Here is a 14,120-nt window from a genome sequence, read left to right as displayed (position 1 = left end):
AGCAGAAACTAACACTAATAAAAACCTTCAGCATGGGACTCGGCCTCCTTATTTTGCACCCTTTGACAGTTTTTGAGAATTAGAGACCCTTTCTCAAAGTAAAACTGTTCATTAATCCAGTTATTATTTTAGGGCACAAACAGCCTTTATTGATTACAAAAGAAGAGGAAACATACCAACCATTCCCCTGGAGAGACATTGGCAGACACATTAGCTGCTTCTGAATGCACTTCTTATTCTTGCTACAATTCTTTTTTCAAGACAGGGTTTCTCTGTGTGGCTTTGGAGCCTGTCCTAGAGCTAACTCTTTAGACCAGGCTGGCCTCAAACTCAGAGATCCACCTGCCTCTGCCTCCCAAATGCTGGGGTTAAAGGTGTGCACCACCAACGCCCGGCTTCTTGCTACAATTTTTGAGATGTTTTTTATTCTTGTTATGTTGCTCAGACTGCTCTCCAAATCATGGATTCAAGTGACTGACTCCGAGGCCAGCCTGGTCTACATTGTTTCAGAGGTTTTTCCAGACAGGGTTTCTCTGTTTAACAGCTCTGGCTGTCCTGGAACTAGAACTAGCTCTGCAGACCAGACTGGCCTCAAATTTGCAGTGATCCGCCTGCCTCTGCTTCCCAAATGCTGGGATTAAAAACTCTCAGTCACTGTACTACGCCCTCGGCCCTCTCATCCTTTATACAGATATACGCCCGGCCTGCACAATATTCTGGAAATCATCATTTTTGTCATTTTCACAGAGAACAAAAAGCCAAGTATGGTGGCATGTACCTTTAATCCCAGCACGTGTGAGGCACAGTCAGGTGGATCTCTTGTGAGTTCAAGGCCAGCCTGGTCTACCTAATGAGTTCCAGGATGGTCAGGGTTATGTAGAGAGAACCTGTCTCAAAAAAGTGAAAGAGATAATAAAATACACAGAAATTGCTTAGAATAATGACACAGGCTATTTTTTAATCTTTTAATATTGTCGCTGGGCGGTGGTGGCGCACGCCTTTAATCCCAGTATTCGGGAGGCAGAGGCAGGTGGATCTCTGTGAGTTCGAGACCAGCCTGGTCTATAGAGCGAGTTCCAGGATAGCCTTCAAACAATACAGAGAAGCCCTGTCTTGAAAAACCAAAAAAAAAAAAAAAATATATATATATATATATATATATATATATATATATATATATATATTGTCAGAATGGTCAGAATGGCTCTGTGGGTAAAGGCATTTGCTACCAAGCCTTCTGAGCTGAACTGGACACCCTGGACCCACTTGTTGGAAGGAGAGAACTCCCTCACGTTCTCCTCTGACCTCCATGTGTATATTGTCACACGTGTTTACAAACACAAAAATAGACATAATCAAAAACTGTAACAATACATTATGAACAATTTTACCTGCATAAGCAATTCTCTCTCTCTCACTCTTGAGCAATTCTTTTTTAAAGCCACACAAGAGAAGTTCTTGTGGAAACTCTATCTTGGGTGGGTGAAGAACACCCTCCAAGGTGGTTGGATTTACAGAACCCAAATGGAAAAGTGGCTAACAAGTCACCTGACCTCTTGCTGAACGCAGACTGGCAGCATTGACTTATCCATGGGTAGCAGTACAGTCCAGACCAGGGCTGAGGAAGCCTGTCCACCACCTGCTTGATGCCTGGACTTGTAGGCACTGCCAGCCAAGGTTTTGTCTACATGCCTGGCCTGGTCTCTCTGGTGAATGGGGGAGGAGCTGCTTCTCAGGCCTGATGCTGATCTCTCCTGACAGCTGCTCCTAAGGCTGGCAAGGCAGGGGGGAAGGGACCAGATTTAAAGATCCAGCCGCCCCGCCCCCTGCCAGACTTGGGCGAGCCAGAAGCCGTGAGCATCCTCTGTGCACATAGTGCCCAGGCAAAACAGGCCGGGGACTTCTATGCCCAGTTCCCACCTCTTGATGCTCCAGGCAACATCTAGTCTTCAATTCTGTTCCCACTCCACAGGCGGACAGGGAGACCAGCACCCCCACTATGAGATTTCGACGTCTGACCCCTGGCTACTTCCGGGTGTTACAGGTAAGCGCATCTAAATACTGGCTTTTTGCACCATCAGTCTCTCCCTCCCCCTCTCATGGTGGGGCTGATACCCCCAGTGGCCAGACTGTCACGTTCCCTGCTGCCTGACTAGCCAGGACCCAGATGGGCACTGAGGCGAGAGGGATTGGGGTGGAATCTCCCTGGGGCAGACATGGCGTCCATCCGACTCCACCCAGCAGCACCGTTGCCACCGTATTTCCTGCTTGCCACCTAGTTTTCAGTGGAGCCTTCCATGTGCACCCTGTATTCTACCAGATGCAGGTGGCCGGGGGAGCTGAAGGCAGAGCCCCGGAGTCCGCTGGTTGGGATTGTGGCTACACTGCTGGCTGTCCTTGGGTTAGGTGGCTCCTGCTACGCCGTTTGGAAGATGGTGAAGCAGCGACAGCCATCACAGACCCCATGATGAGGCAGGTGGCCTCTCACCCAGGCTTGAAGGTACGTGACTCAGGGGAGGGGGCTGTAATTTCAGAGACTCACGTTTTCCCTTTGGAAATCCTCATCAGAAACACAGACTAACCCCATCCTACTCCCCAATTTTACGCCGTACCTGGACTCCAGCCTAGAAACAAAGAAGGCAGGGGCGGGGGTGGGGGGGGGCAGGGGGTGGTATGGGTTCCAAAGCTGGACCTAGTAGGGAATAGACAGTTTGGCTCAGAAACCCTTGCAAGGCTGGAAGCTGCAGGACTGGAAGGGAAGTTAGAATACGAGGTATGCCCTCTTGTCCAGGTCCTTTATTTTGGGCAGAACACCCAGAGAGATCATCTCCCCAAAACCCAAAGTACACACTCAGCCTAGCCACTGCACCACTGTCCACGGGCAGTTAGTCTGTCCTGATCCTCAGGCCGCTCAGGTGGATGTGTCCATCTCTGGGATCTCAGTGGACACTTCTGTGGGCACTCCCAGGCGCTGGGGGGGGGCACATAGGAGCCCATGCCCGCTGCCCTCTCAGCTTCTTCCTGACTGTAGGGTTCTATGCTCAGCTGCTTCAGCCTGGGAGGAAGAACAGGAGCTTGGAGCTGATCAGGCGCAAGACCTACCTGCATGGCACCCATCCGACAACCCTCTCCTGACCCCCCCCCCCCCCCTTCATACCTCTTCTTGTGGTCTTTGGATCGGAAGTGGGTCTTCAGGTTGGCAGAATCGATGAAGTACCTCCTGCAGGGATGTAGGGTGAGGGGAAGGATAAAGAGGTAAGGCCTTTCAGATATGCCTACCTCCCCGGCCCTAACTCGTTCCCGAACATCAGATTTCGAGCGCGAAGACATGGGGGACGGGCTGACCCACGGGTCCCAAGACAGAAGGCCCCGCGCAGCTCGCCGCCCGGATCTCACCGCTATGGGCTAGTATCTCAGACCCTGCTCCACCCCGGGATGGACTCACGCGCAGGCTAGACAGCGATGCAGGCCGCCCCCTGGCAGGTCCGGGTCGGGCTCGGCGTCCAGCTCCGGCTTGGGCCGCGGGAACCCCTGTGGCCGCAGCTCGCGGTGAATCTCATCCAGATCTGGCCGCCGCTTCTTGGCTTTCATCTGGCGGGCTAAGGAATGGGCCCGGTGCGCGCCGGTCCGGCGGGAGCGACCCATGATCAATGACAACAAGACCAAGGAGCAGAGAAAGACCCACACGTGTTGGCGCTTCCGGGCCTCTCAATGACGTCACGGAAGGTCCGCCCTGGGGCGGAACAGGATTGCCCGGACCGCCTCTGATGACGCCAGGGACGGACTGGTGGCTTGAGCGCCCCCAGATGGTCGTGGATGATAGTGACTGGGCCGTTGAGGGGCAGGGACCGGCCAGGTAGGGTAGCAGATCCTGCAACTCTGCCAGCCCCATCATCACTTCCCACACCTCGGGTTTCAGTTGTAGAGAACACCTCCAACGTCTCTGGAAAGCACCGTGCCATAAATAAATTATTTCATAAATGAGAGCAAGTTTGAAATCGTGGATGGGGCACCCAGAGGTACCCCTAGACTCTAACAAAGGGCCTCTCCCCCGTTATTTTCTTGGGCCTATGTCTCTTCTGTCCTGCCTCTACACCCAGGCAAATTGGTGGGGCAAAGAATGGAGAATTGTTTCCCAAAGAACCTAGCACCTAGGGATTCCAACCTTGAAGAGTGGTCAGCTCTTCTGGTTTGGTTGGGTGGTTGGTTGGTTTTTCAGTACTGATGGTAGAACCCAGAGCCTCATAGATGCCAGGCAGACAGTCTAACAGGAGGGCTACATCTGCAGCCCAAGAGGAAATGTCCCTAGAAGAACCCCCATCTCTGCTTTCTTTCTCAAGGCTCAGGCTCCCAGGAGACGGCTGGCAGGAAAAGGGGAAATAACCAAGAAGTGTGTGCTTGGAGTAGGGCGAGGACCAGAGAGCCTCTCTTCTCTCTTCTTGGCCTGGTGCCGCTCAGGCTGGGGGCAGAGGATCTCAGCAATAATTCAGGGTTCTTGCTCTTTGGGGCCAGTTGCCAGGAAACAGGGAGACAGGCACGTGCATCCCTGGGGAGAGCAGGTTTCTAGGCCAGACAAAGCAGTGGAATGGAAGCCCGGGGTGCTGACTGGAGGCCTGGGGACCTTCCCACTCCAGCTCACGAAGACTGAGTAGAGACACAGGGTGGGGCCCAGAGGAAGACATAACTAGTATGACTACAACCATAGGATTCACAGGTATGGGTCCTGGACTCAAAACTTTGAGTGGAAAACTCTCCCGCAGCTATTCTAAGAGACAAACAACCACCAGTATTCCTAAATGCAGGAAAATGGACTCTCCAAAGTTCTGCCTTCATTACCTTTGGCCAATATGGGTCACGACAAGGGGCTGAGGTGGCACAAGCCTGCCCCAACCCCAGAATCACTGGGATCAGGTTTACCGTCTTGGCGCTGTGCCAGCCGGGGAGAATGGTACATCTTTCATGAAGTCACCGGATCCCTGGGACAGGCTCTTGGTTCCTCCAAGTTTCTGGAGCCAGACCCACTGGTACCCACTGAGCTACCACCTTCTGTGCCTGGTGCCAGGCCCCTTACCCTGCAGCCATGAACCAAGCTTTCTGGAAAGCTTACAAGTCCAAAGTGCTGCAGACTCTGGGTGGAGAATCTGAAGAGGACCTGGCAGAGGAGGTGGGTACTGGCCATGTTTTCTAGAACAGAGAGACAGCAATGGGGGGTATAAAGAGCATTAAATAATCTGGGGAAGGAGACAGATTCACTTACGCAAAGATGGTAAGCACACTCAGGGATTACAAACAGCACAGTGCCATGGTGGAGATGTTCAAAGATGCAAGAAAGGGAAGAGCTAGGCCCACGAGAGAAGCAGTCACTGACTCCAAGGATCTCATGAACTGCCCTAAGATAAAGGTTGTTCTGATGCCACTTGGCAGTAGCCACAAAAGTACGTGAAGCTCGCCACAGCTTTCTAGTGGACAAAGCTAAGCGAAGTGAGAAGGCTTGCCTAGTGAGGTAATGAGCTCTTGCCTGCAGGAGCAGGGAGTAAGTAGTTCTTAGGCTCTGTGGGCCCCAGTAGCAGCATTCCATCAAAGTCGTACTTAGACCATACTTAGTTCTGACGGGGAGGACAAAAAGGACTTTGAAACTAGGAGTCTATGTCTAGAAGTTGTGATAACTCGAAGTCACACAGATAGATGTGTCAGGGGCAGGAACTAGCCCTGTGGTGGTGAGAGGGTGGATAAGCATATGCCTGGACAGGTTGGTGTCCAAGGCTGGGTTTCTACGGATGTGTCCATAGGAAAAATGCTACAGCTGTTGTCTCTGTGGAAATGCCAGTGCAGGTCTGAACTGGATTCCGTGATTTTTTTTCCGTAGATATGCATTTTGAGCAGCATCCTATACCTGTATGCTTTTATCTAGGCGTTTGAAGGTGTTGCATTTAGTTGGTAGAGAGATTTTGAATGCTCTGCAAAGGTCTGTTTAGCTAGCTGCCTGCAGGAGGATAAGCTACAGGCATGGATTGTTTAACCACACGAGTGTCCCTGTGTGAGTACCAGACGGCGTGTGCATTTGTACACAGAGGGAAAGGTGTATCCACAAAGAGGCACGCTCATGTACAGGTGTGTGTCTGAAGTCATGTGCATAGTGTGCCCTTGTCCCAGTTTCTGAGTGTGTCTGGTCATGTGTGGAAGTGGGCGGGGCAGGTGTATATGCTCAAGGGTGTCTGCAGAGGTTTACCACGCAGGCCGGTGTATGTGGCCAGAGGCATTACGTAGCATACCTGTGAGCATTTCCACGTGCCCCAGTGGCGATGCAAAGTGGGTGCATGGGAGGATTGTACTTCCATACATAGACCCCTTCACGTGTGCACCCACTAGCAAAGGTGTGCACCCGCTAGCAAAGGGCTTCTCTCATGCGGGGGGGGGGGGGGGGGTTGTCTTGTGTCCCAGAGGGAGAACCCAGCATCAGAGGAGACAGCAGCACCCCCCGAGGAGGCCTTCAACCCCATGTCCCAGCTGGCTCGAAGGGTGAGTTCTCCAGTCTTTCACCCAACCCTGGGAAACATGTCGGAGGCTATGGTGAAGCCCCAGGAGGCTTGGTGGCCTTCATTCCTGACTCTCAGCTCTTTCCTCCAGGTTCAGGGGGTCGGGGTGAAAGGTTGGCTGACAATGTCATCTCTGTTTAACAAAGAAGATGAGGACAAACTGCTGCCACCAGAGCCCTGTGCTGATCAGTACGTGTGGCCTTAGTGGGTGGGGCTGGAAGGGTCCTAAGATCTCTTTTCTGGCTCCCTCCCCCTCTGTTCATCACCCCTGTAGGCTCCTTCCTCTTATCAGGATACAGCAGGGTTAGATCTCCTGGGACTGAGGTAACAGGAAGTCCTTATGGGTGGCTACTCCCTCTTCCTCAGGACTGCCAACTCCCTAGAGCCCAGGACAGCAGAGACCTTTTTAGGTGCTTGCAACAAAGAGTGGTAAACCCTCACCCTCCACGGCAGCTGTCACCAAAGTAGATTCCCTTCCTCTGATACCGTTGGTGTACGCGGAGGCCTGAGGACCCCAGAGGACCCCAGTGATTTATAAGGTCTTGGATGTTGAGAACAGACCCAGGGCCTCATCTCCACATCTCTGCCTTTGCCTTCAGTCCTGCACACCCACCCATCACCCTGTCTTCTGCTCTACCCCTCCTCCGGCCTCACTTTTCCTCCCCACCCCCTAGCCTCCTCCGCCTGCCTGTACCAGGACTTTTTCAGAGACGAGACTCCTTCGGACATTGTGATTCCTCCTTGACAGTTTTTCAGCAAATCAGCCTAACCATTTTGCTTGCCTAGCTCTCCCGGGCCGCTCCTCCCCGCTCCCCTGGGGGGTTCTTTCTTTTGGGGCTTAAATAAGCCCACCCCAACTCTCTGTCACGCCCTTCCCCTCTTAGAGATCTTCCCTGGCTTTCCGGACCCGGCTGGTTTCCGTTGTCTCCAAACTCCTGACCGCTCCATCCAACTCGGGGATCCCAGTTCCCCCCTGCCCAGCCCTCTCACCGCCTCTCCTGACCCTGTCCCACTTCACCCTTTTTCCGCCAGAGTCTCTGAACCATCCCTTTGCTTACAGGCCCTGATCTTGTCCCGACTCCCCTGATCACACTTCTTGTCTCTTCTCCTGCCCATTGTCCCCTTCTGGGACCTCGAGCCAGCCGCTGACCCCCCCTCTCCTGTAGCCCGCTGGCGGCGCCCCCCTCCACGCAGGCGGCCGCAGCCGAGACGGAGCCGCGCGGGCCGGGATTCTGGGACGCGTTCGCCAGCAGATGGCAGCAGCAGCAGCAGGCGGCGGCGTCCATGCTGCGCGGCGTGGAGAGCACCGCTGAACCGGACCCGCATCCCCGGGAGAAGCCTGCTGAGGAGGCCACCGAGTGCCCCGAGACCCGGGAGGTGGACCCCGCGGCAGGCTTCAAGTGGGGTTTCCTCACCCACAAACTGGCAGAGATGAGGGTGAAGGCCGCGCCCAAGGGCGACTAGCCGGCGCCCGCCTTTCCCTACCACCCATAAAATCTCCTGGATCTACACCCACTGTGACTGTGTAATTTTATCCCCCCGACAACAGGAAAAGCTACTTTTAGGTGGGCGATTTCAGGCGGGATCTAGCTAAAGGGTTCCTCGCCTTCTTTTCCGACGGAAGTGCCAGGTGACAGAATGGGTGGCCTTAGATTTAGGGTACAACTCTCCAGAAAACCCCAGAGAACAAGCTCCGCTGCCCTGCCCAGCTTCGTTTTCATTCAGCACAGCGTCCTGGTGGTCCAACGGCATATGCTGAGTCAAAATGTATGAAAATACTGGGGTAACGAGGCAACGCCGGGTCCCGGGCAGAGGCTTGTTGGGGAATAAAGTGGGAGCCCATGGGATGAGACAAGGCAGAACCGGAATTTTGGGAAAGTGTCCTGGAGGAGCCTGTGCGTGTGATGCTCGAAGAATGCAGAGTTAGGGAGGGAAATCTAAGACAGAGGAGGAACTAAGACTTCGACCGGAACCTGTGAAGAAAACCTGCGACTTTGTGTGTTTGGAGGGGAAAAAGAAACTCTGCTGGGAATATAGCTTAATAGAGGGCTTGCCTAGCTGCATGAAGGCCCTGGGTTCGATCCCCAGTTGTTACATAAACCTCGCTGGTTGCTAGCAGGGTGAGGCTGACGCGGGACACACACACACACACACACACACACACACACACACACACACAGACACAGAGATACAGAGACAGAGAGAGACAGAGAGAGACAGAGAGAGGAGAGAGAGAGCGCGCAGGAAGTTACAGATGGCAAAATCCTGACTCAAAGATGCCCCGGTTTTAATGGTTTCCATTTCAGACCCTCCAAATACCTCAGCCTTGCTTACCTGGGGACCATGGGGGACGGCGGGGGCCGGGGGGAGCTCAAAGTCCCAAGAATCTTGGATAGCTTAAGCAAGCTGCAGTTTATTGAGCACTTTCTATATTCCAGGCACACTTGCCATGAGCGTTACAACTACTCCAGAACGCTACCATCTACCTCCTTTAATAACTGAGACAGGCAGAGGGTTTGGTCGCTGTCACACTCAGCCTGGAGCCCACACTCAAAACCCTCAAACTCAGCCTCGCAAACCAGTTCTCCCTTTCCCCAACCTCTGCCCACTAAGCCAAACTCAACGATCCTTTTGTTAAATAATATTTTAGCTTTAATCAGTAGTTCACTCATCTCCTACCCCAGCCCATTACTTTTCACATTCAGTCTCCAGAGAGGCTATGTGGCCACCCAACCCCTTCCCGCAGTCTGCGTCTGGCCCTTGTGGTCCCGCCTGCTCAGGGTGCAGACGGAAACTGAGATCTAGGGAAAGGATTTGTTCGCGGACGAGGCGAGCTCTCCGGGAGCCGTCTCCGGTGCCGCGGTGCTCACACCTCGGACTCGCGCGGCGGAGCGCGCGCGCGCTGGCAGCCGTACAACCACTGGATGACGCGCGCGTTGCGTTCCACCACTGACACCGGGGGGCGTCCGTCCCGCGCGGACCCCGCCGCCTCTGAGCCGCCGCCACAACCTCCCGCACAGTCCGGGTTGCCCGTGTCCCCGTCGCTGGATGTCCAGTCGCTGGTGTCCCCGGAGCCGGGCAGCGGCGGCGTTGCCACCTGCGGGCTATGCTCGGCGCCCCAGCTCTGCGGGGAGAAGCGCTCGGCGCCCAGCACCTCCACCAGCGCGCGCTCCAGGCCGCAGTAGTTAAAGAAGCGCTCCTTCTCCGACAGTGGCAGCGAGCACGTGGGACACAGCGCTCTCTTCCCTGCCGCCTCCGGAGCATCCGGGGACCCAGCCCAGCCTGCGGGTGCCGCAGGTCTTTCTGTAGGTCCCGGGCTGCTCGGGGCAGCATCCCGGGGGGCGCCGAGGAAGAGGCGTCGTACTAGCCCCTGACCCTTGGCGTTCTCTTTGTTCACCGAAGCCTTGCAGTCCCGCTTCTGGCGGTAGAAGATGAGGGAGTCAGGCCTTGGCTGTCGCCTGCCGCTACCCCGACGGGCAGGTCCAGGCGTCCTGGGCGATGCAGAGGCCCCCAGCTCATTGCAAGGGTGTGGCGTCAGTGGTCCTGGTCCCCCTCTCAGGGCTGGCTCCTGACGACGTACTATCACCTGCTGCGTCTTGACGTACTTAGCTTTGTCAGCCTCCAGCCTCTCCACGGCGCTGGGGGTTCGTCCCCTCGATGGCGTGGAGGGAGAGGACAGGAGCATCTTAGCGGAGCTGGGCAGATCAGTGCTCCATACACAGTTAGAGATGCACAGGTAGCCGACGAGCAGCAAGCAATTCTCTACAGTTCCTGGGGCCTGCAGGGAGAGAGGAACTGTCTGGAAGAGGGTAGGCTGTCCCTGCCCCTCTCCTGTCGGCAATCCTGGGTAGAGGATCAGCCAGCCACCCCTCCCCCATCAACTGGTACCATGCCCAGGGAACAGAAGCTAGACCCACCCCTCACCAATCCTTAAGAGGTATTGGATGATTCTTTGGGCTGCCGAGGGCGGGGGCGTATGCCCCTTTGAGAGTGCTCCAATCTGGCCACTGGGCCATGCACACGGGACAAGCAAGCAGGACACTTGGAAAGGAAAATCAGGCGGGCCCTAGCTCAATTCCCGAAATCGGCTTTAACCGGAAAAAATACCTCTTCCCAACAGAGCAGCTTCAAGCCCAAGACAAGGAGGCTCCGCAGCCACAGGCTGGCTGCAGTCGACTCACCCTTCCCGCCCCCGAGGACCGAGGTCAGGGACATAACCATAGGGTAGGAGCTTCTAGTAACTGCTGCCAACTTCCTGGCCCAGGCCCAGCAGGGCTATTCAGGAAGGAGAGGGAGGTGGTCCCTAGCCTGTATCAGTCTGCTACTGCCAGCCACTGTGTGCCCCATGCTAACGGGAGTCCAGAAAGACCGAACGGGTAAACACCACCTCTTCCAACGCCTGCACTTCCATTTCAGAAGCCAGGACAATGGTCAGGAGAGGAAGGGACTGGTATAGCTCCTTTTGAGAATTAGGGTGCCACCTGGGACCCAGATTTCTTGCCTTATTGTGCAGATCTAGATCATCTTCGACGCCCTGCTTGCCTGTCAGGACTTCCCTTTGGTGTTTGAACGGTCTCGGTTCCTGGCTGCTGTAAATCCCAACAGGAACCCTCTAGTCTCACTAAGCGGTTCCCTCCACTGATTCTGCCTAATAACTTGCACACCCAGAAATCTGCCCTCCGGGTCCCTGCCCCCTCCCCATCCAGAAACCTCTGACCCTTCTTCATCTCCCTTGAGCTGGAGGAAAAGGGCAAGAGGGACGGTAAATTAAGAACTGACAGTTCCCTTGTCAGCTAACAGAATGGGCCACCCACATGGCTCAACACGCCCACCCCTGTCCTCGGATTTCCCGTTCCCATACAACTGGAAGACACTTATTAGCTCTGGGGACTGAAGGGACCTTGGATCTATAGGCAAGAAGGAACAGCTAGGCAAGGGTGCATGAAGAAGGGTTTGGTCTCCACCCTTCACAGAGACCTTAGCAGTGGAGACCCTGGTCACTCCAACCCCCGCCCGGCTCAACCAGTTACACTTTTCACACCACTGCTCCACACTGCCACCTAGTATGTGGTAAATCTGCCCAGTGTGAGTGGTTGAAACCTAGGCAGTAATGACAGCCTGCCTGTGCCCAGCTCTATTCACTCAGGGACTACACTGGTTCAGATTCCAAGGTCCCAGGAGGGCACTGAGCTTGTCTGACCTCATGAATGGCCTCTGTCCCCTCCTTCTCTCTTTAGCCCTGAGCAAGGAGGCTATAAAAAGTCCCTAAACACAGGACCAAAATAGTCTCCTGTCCCCTGCCTCATCCCTGTTTTCGGGGCTCGCTTTGATGTTTGACCACAGACGGCCCATGCTAGACGGGTAGTCAGTCTTGTCCCTCTGTCCCTTTGCCTGCCCTCTCCAGCCCCTGAATTAGAAATTCCAACTCTGTCCACTCAGAGGCTTCTGTTCTCAACATTGGTGCTTCTAGGTTCAGTAGCTTGGCACCAGCCTCTTTGCCATCAGCCCAAAAGTACCCTCCTGTCCTCATGCCCTCCCACCCACGTTGGGCTTCAGACGCACTTACCCCTGTGTGGAGGTGCTGAGTTGCAGCAGTCCTTTGGTAGGCCCAGACAGAAGGCAGGAGGGACAGCGGGGACTAGGGAGTAACTTTGGTGGCAGCCAAGCCTTACTCTCCACAGGAAAAGAGAAGAGCCTCCACCCCCTAGGTTAACCCTTCCTGACCCAGAGCTCAGACTGACTTAACTCCTTCCTGACCAGTCTTGGTGCTGAAAGGACCTGTGAGCCGTGTCCAGCAACTTTATAGATGGTTAGATAAACTCTGTCAGGTTCAGTGGTTATCGCTGAGGCACCGTAAACTTGGGCAGAAGTACCATGACCCCAAACAAGACCGTCTGCTCCCCAGCTCCCTCTGAAGTCTTGACTCTATGATGTAGATCGGAGGGCAAAATAGGGCACTATGTCATTTGCTTTTGCCCTCTGGCAGATATAGGCCTGTTTTTTTTTTTTTTGTTTTTTTGTTTTTTTTTTTTTTTTTTTTTTTTTTTGGTTTTTCGAGACAGGGTTTCTCTGTGGCTTTGGAGGCTGTCCTGGAACTCACTTGGTAGTCCAGGCTGGTCTGGAACTCACAGAGATCCACCTGCCTCTGCCTCCCCGGTGCTGGGATTAAAGGCGTGCGCCACCAACGCCCAGCTGGTATAGGCCTGTTTTAATCCTGGTATTGGAGTGTGTCGAGCCTGCTCTTCCTAGAGGCGAGCCCTGCCTCCTAAGGGTGGGTGCAGTGGTGCTCAGGTGTGTGGAGAGCCTGTCCCAGCAAGACTTAGCATGAGAACTGAGCATGTGGCCCGGCTCTAATGATGGCACATGGAACTAACTGGGAAGGATGTGAAGGAAGAGGTTTTCTAGGGCTAAGTCTCCATCCTTTGGCCCCTGACTTGGGGAGCCCTAGTAGTCTAGAAGACTTTTCTCTGACACCATTTAATCTCAAGGGAAAGCCCGGGCCATAAAGGAATGCCACCCCGCTCTGTAGGCAGACTCCTTAGCACTGGGAGTTCAAAGGCCGGGGCTTAGCTCTGTCCCAGTGGTGCCCAACCACTTAGCATAAACCCCTCCCTCCTCCTAACACTTTTAATGTTTGTCAGGCCCGTTTCCATCTATGCTCTGATCTCCCTTGAGCCCCCTCCCGAGGAACCTAGATGGGGCTCAGCAGGAGTAGTAATCCCACTTGAGGGGGAGGAAATGAGTAAAGTAGGAGGGGCTTATGCAGACCCCCATATCCTCTCCTCCTCTGCCCCAGGGTCTGTCCAGAAGATTGTTGCCATACCTAGGTCTGATGGGGTGTGAAGGCTCTGGGGCACACAGCTTGCCTTGGTTGTAAATGGAGCTGGCTAGGAAGAGAGGGGTGGAAGAGGCTCCTTTGGCTTCCTACCTGGGGAGCTGCCAGATTTCTCTGACTTGGTTTATATGAAGGAGAAGCCCTAGCCACAGGAGTGTTACCCTCCATCACTCAGAGTTCAAAGGTCAGTGCTTGGACCTGGTCCCCCCACCCCTGGTCCCTGACCTCCTGTGGGCCCCTAGATCCCTGACCCATTGTTATGAAGGGGAAGAGAGGGTATTTATTTTTATCCATAGCAACAGAATTGTGTTGTTACAGCATTTGACAAAATACTTTCGTGTGCATCGTCACAACTCATCTCAAGGACCGTTTTGGGGGTTGGGTTTTAGGTTTTATCATTTTTCCCACTTAGAGCTGAGGAGTCTGAGGCTCCAGGTAGTGAAGTGACTTATCCAAATTCACACCATGAGCAATACCAGGTAGCTTTTTTGTTTTGTTTTGAAATGAGTTTTCAAGTAGCCCAGGCTACTTCTGATCCTCCTATCTTCATCTCTAGAATGCTGGGATCACAGGCATGAGCCAACCCTGTCTATTTAGTGCAGTCCAGTGCTGCGGGGTGGAACCCAGACCCTTGAGTGTATTAAGCAAGCCCTCCACCAACTGAGCTGCATTTTTACCCCAACAGGTGACTTTTATTGAGAAAGATGTGCATGTTACAGGCAGCTCTTGTTACTTCACACAATGATTAT

General features: G+C 54.1%; 3 protein-coding genes across 4 annotated transcripts; 1 reads left to right on the top strand and 2 right to left on the bottom strand.

The window, feature by feature from the left end:
* Positions 1–2,781: 2,781 nt before the first annotated feature.
* Znf593 (zinc finger protein 593) lies at positions 2,782–3,726 on the bottom strand. Its single transcript, XM_005079580.4, is given in 4 exon segments — positions 2,782–2,980; positions 2,983–3,055; positions 3,158–3,220; positions 3,446–3,726. Coding segments are annotated over 4 exon segments (405 nt in total). The 5' UTR covers positions 3,646–3,726; the 3' UTR covers positions 2,782–2,911.
* CUNH1orf232 (chromosome unknown C1orf232 homolog) lies at positions 3,720–8,045 on the top strand. Of its 2 annotated transcripts, none has more exons than XM_040756392.1 (4): positions 3,720–5,164; positions 6,442–6,519; positions 6,628–6,725; positions 7,703–8,045. In XM_040756392.1, exons 1-4 carry the CDS (start codon positions 5,081–5,083, stop codon positions 7,998–8,000), a joined length of 558 nt encoding a protein of 185 aa, XP_040612326.1. In that variant the 5' UTR covers positions 3,720–5,080; the 3' UTR covers positions 8,001–8,045. The 2 variants fall into 2 exon arrangements, with proteins under 2 accessions (XP_040612326.1, XP_040612327.1); XM_040756393.1 differs by lacking the exon at positions 3,720–5,164 and adding an exon at positions 5,795–5,848.
* Positions 8,046–8,929: 884 nt separating this feature from the next.
* Fam110d (family with sequence similarity 110 member D) lies at positions 8,930–12,204 on the bottom strand. Its single transcript, XM_005079581.4, has 2 exons — positions 12,103–12,204; positions 8,930–10,314 (listed from the first exon to the last, which is right to left on the bottom strand). Exon 2 carries the CDS (start codon positions 10,219–10,221, stop codon positions 9,403–9,405), a length of 819 nt encoding a protein of 272 aa, XP_005079638.1. The 5' UTR covers positions 10,222–10,314; positions 12,103–12,204; the 3' UTR covers positions 8,930–9,402.
* Between the last annotated feature and the right edge of the window lie 1,916 nt (positions 12,205–14,120).

Source organism: Mesocricetus auratus, unplaced genomic scaffold (genome assembly GCF_017639785.1).
Source record: "Mesocricetus auratus isolate SY011 unplaced genomic scaffold, BCM_Maur_2.0 Super-Scaffold_100014, whole genome shotgun sequence".
Lineage (NCBI taxonomy): Eukaryota > Metazoa > Chordata > Mammalia > Rodentia > Cricetidae > Mesocricetus > Mesocricetus auratus.
The sequence above is the reverse complement of the archived record's forward strand: the minus strand, read 5'-3'. Positions and strand labels throughout refer to the sequence as shown.

Coding starts and splice junctions, on each gene's coding strand:
- CUNH1orf232 (XM_040756392.1), top strand. CDS start 5,081: ATGAACCAAGCTTTCTGGAAAGCTTACAAGTCCAAAGTGCTGCAGACT. Junction 6,520..6,627: donor TGTCCCAGCTGGCTCGAAGG/GTGAGTTCTCCA, acceptor TCTTTCCTCCAG/GTTCAGGGGGTCGGGGTGAA. Junction 6,726..7,702: donor CCAGAGCCCTGTGCTGATCA/GTACGTGTGGCC, acceptor CCTCTCCTGTAG/CCCGCTGGCGGCGCCCCCCT.
- Fam110d (XM_005079581.4), bottom strand. CDS start 10,221: ATGCTCCTGTCCTCTCCCTCCACGCCATCGAGGGGACGAACCCCCAGC.